The following is a 2,933-nucleotide window of genomic DNA, read 5'->3' as shown; positions in this document are numbered from 1 at the left end:
GGCGGGGGGGGGGGCGGCGGCAGCCTGTGGCTCCCGCCCCCTGCCATGCTGCTCCCCTCCATGTCCCCATGGGACAAGTGTGGTGGACGTCGTCCCTGCTCCAGGTGTCCCAGCAGCTCGTCTGAGCCCTGGGGGGGGGAGGGAGCTGGTGGCCTGGCTGGCCGACACAGCAGGGGCCGGGACCGGGGAGGTTTTGCCTTGGGGGACTGGGTAGTGATGACCACCTTGTCACGCAGCAGCTCTGGGTGGGATGGCCCTGGCACAGGCAGGACAGTGACAGTGGTGGTGACCTGGCCGGGACACAAGGGCTGCATGGGGGGAGCTCCAGACTTGGCCGTTGCTGGTGGGTCCTGCCTTCCATGCTGGCACAGGGGCTGCACACCGGAGACCTGCCCAGGAGGTGGCAAAAGGGGACCTGGTGTGGGCTGGGGGTGTCGAGGTGCCCGACGGGGGTGACTCAGTGTTGGCGGTGCTGTCCCTGCAGCCCAGCACAGGCGGTGGGTGCCACCCCGGCCCCCTCGGTGCGTGGGAGCTGTGTGGGTGCTGCTCCTCACCTGCATGAGGTGACAGCTCAGCACTTGGCTGAGTGAGGGGAGTGAAGGGAACCGTCCCAGCAACAACTCAACACCTCTCAGGGCAGCCCCAGAGAACAAGCCAAACCTCTCTCTTCCCCCCCTGCTCATGTGTGCTGCCCCTGCCCAACTCAGCACAGACCCCCCAGCTCCTCAAGGGGTGTTTGGGGGAGGCTGTGCCCTATTAGGGGCCGTGCAACAGGACCCAATGGACCCCCCCACACCAGGACCAGGGTCTCAGTGGGTGTCTCACGGCCCCACAGCAGCCTGAGTTCAGCCCTTCGCCGTGAGGTTGACTCGCACCAGTCCCACACGCAGGGGAAGGGAAAAGCTCGGCTGCTTGGGGACCACGGCGTAGTTTTGTGGCCTGTCTCACCTCTCCCGGGCATGGGGACAGATGGGCACACAGGACGGGAACGGAGCCCGTCCCAGCAGCAACTCAGCACCTCTCAGGGCAGCCCCAGAGAACAAGCCAAACCTCTCTCTTCCCCCCCTGCTCATGTGTGCTGCCCCTGCCCAACTCAGCACAGACCCCCCAGCTCCTCAAGGGGTGTTTGGGGGAGGCTGTGCCCTATTAGGGGCCGTGCAACAGGACCCAATGGACCCCCCCACACCAGGACCAGGGTCTCAGTGGGTGTCTCACGGCCCCACAGCAGCCCGAGTTCAGCCCTTCGCCGTGAGGTTGACTCGCACCAGTCCCACACGCAGGGGAAGGGAAAAGCTCGGCTGCTTGGGGACCACGGCGTAGTTTTGTGGCCTGTCTCACCTCTCCCGGGCATGGGGACAGATGGGCACACAGGACGGGAACGGAGCCCTGCGCCCAGGAGTCTGCGATGCAGGGCTCGGGCTCCTCATCCTCCCGCCAGGCACCGTCTCCCTCGAGGTTCTTCTCCCCCTCATCCCGCGCCAGGAAGCGCCACTGGGCGATCTGCAGGATGGCGTCCCGTGCCTGGCCCACGGTGAAGGGCACGCACTGCGGGCAGAGCCAGCGCTGAGCTCCCCGCTCGGCACCCTGCATCCTCGGCCCTGTCCCATGCCACAGAGCAGGGGCTGCGAGGGACCCACACTCACCCCAAGTGCCCAGATCCCCCCAAAAGCAGTGTCTAGGTGTGCTCACCTGCTGAGCCGCGTAGGCTTTGGAGCACTCATCCATCACGCGTCCCAAGAGCTCCGCGAGGATGTCCCCGACGTCCTCATCCCTCTGTTCAGCCCTGAGCAGGCAGAGCCATTCTGCTTCGGGCAGGCGCCCGGGGACGATGTCAGCTCGGACGGCAGCAACGGTGGGCGGCCGGGACTTCTCCCCACGTGACTTGGAGGTGGCCGCCCGCTCCCGGGGCGTCATTTTCTGCAGGGAGACATGACAACCCTTGAAGCTCCTGCCTCTCCACACAGCACCTGCAGCCCAAGGCCAGGTAAAGCTAGAATGGCCCCAGGACCGTGATGTTCCTGGGATGGGTACAGCCCACAGTTGCTGTCAGCTCGAGAGGGACGAGAGACAAGATCCCCCTCGCACGTGGCCCCGGGGGTTTCAGCTTTCCCAGGCCCCTGGCAGCAACACCAGGGTACAAGGGGAGCAGGGAGACCCTCCATGTCCCTTCCCATGGTGGGGGCATCTCTGACATGGCATCCCAGTGCTCCCCATGACACCTCAGCTCTTCCCAGCACACTCTGATATACACCAGTACATCCCAATACGCCCCAGTATGCCCTATACACCCCAGCTCATCCCAGTACACCCCAGCACATCCGAGCACACTCCAATATACCCCTGCACATCCCAGCACACCCCAATGTAGGCCAGCTCATCCCAGTACACCTCAATATACCACAGTACCCCCCAACCCACCCCAATATACCTAAGCCCCAGCTCATCCTAGTACACCCCAGTACATCCCAATACACACAAGCACGCCCCAGTACACCCTAGCACACCCCAATACACCCCCCGCCCCCCCCTCCCCCCCCCCAAGCCCCCCCACTTAGCCACACCCCAATACACTCCACTACACCCCAGCACATCCCAATACACCCCAGCACCTCCCAGTACACCCCAGCATGCCCCAGTACACCCTGATATGCCCCACTACATCCCAATACACTCCAATGCCCCAGTACACCCTGATATGCCCCACTACACCCCAATACAAGCCAGCACCTCCCACTACACCCCAGCAAACCCCAATATGCCCCAGTGCATCCCAATACACCCCAGCACATCCCTGTACACCCCAGCATGCCCCAGCGCGCTCCAGCACACCCTGATACACACCAGCAAACCCCAACTCACCACACCCCAGTCACCCCAGCAACACCCCAGTACACCCCAGCTCACCCCAACTCCTCCAAACCCACCCCCGGCCC

The 2,933-nt window shown here is 64.2% G+C and overlaps 1 protein-coding gene across 1 annotated transcript in view; it reads left to right on the top strand.

Moving 5' to 3' along the window:
* The first annotated feature begins 2,012 nt into the window (after positions 1-2,012).
* WDR54 (WD repeat domain 54) overlaps positions 2,013-2,933 on the top strand; it is a 16,265-nt gene continuing 15,344 nt past the window's right edge. Inside the window, exon 1 of the mRNA XM_009885627.1 lies at positions 2,013-2,027. Within this exon, the coding sequence (XP_009883929.1) occupies positions 2,013-2,027 (15 nt within the window). The remainder of the gene's footprint in view (positions 2,028-2,933) is intronic.

This window comes from Charadrius vociferus, unplaced genomic scaffold, assembly GCF_000708025.1.
Source record: "Charadrius vociferus isolate BGI_N301 unplaced genomic scaffold, ASM70802v2 scaffold975, whole genome shotgun sequence".
Classification (NCBI taxonomy): domain Eukaryota; kingdom Metazoa; phylum Chordata; class Aves; order Charadriiformes; family Charadriidae; genus Charadrius; species Charadrius vociferus.
The sequence above is the reverse complement of the archived record's forward strand: the minus strand, read 5'-3'. Positions and strand labels throughout refer to the sequence as shown.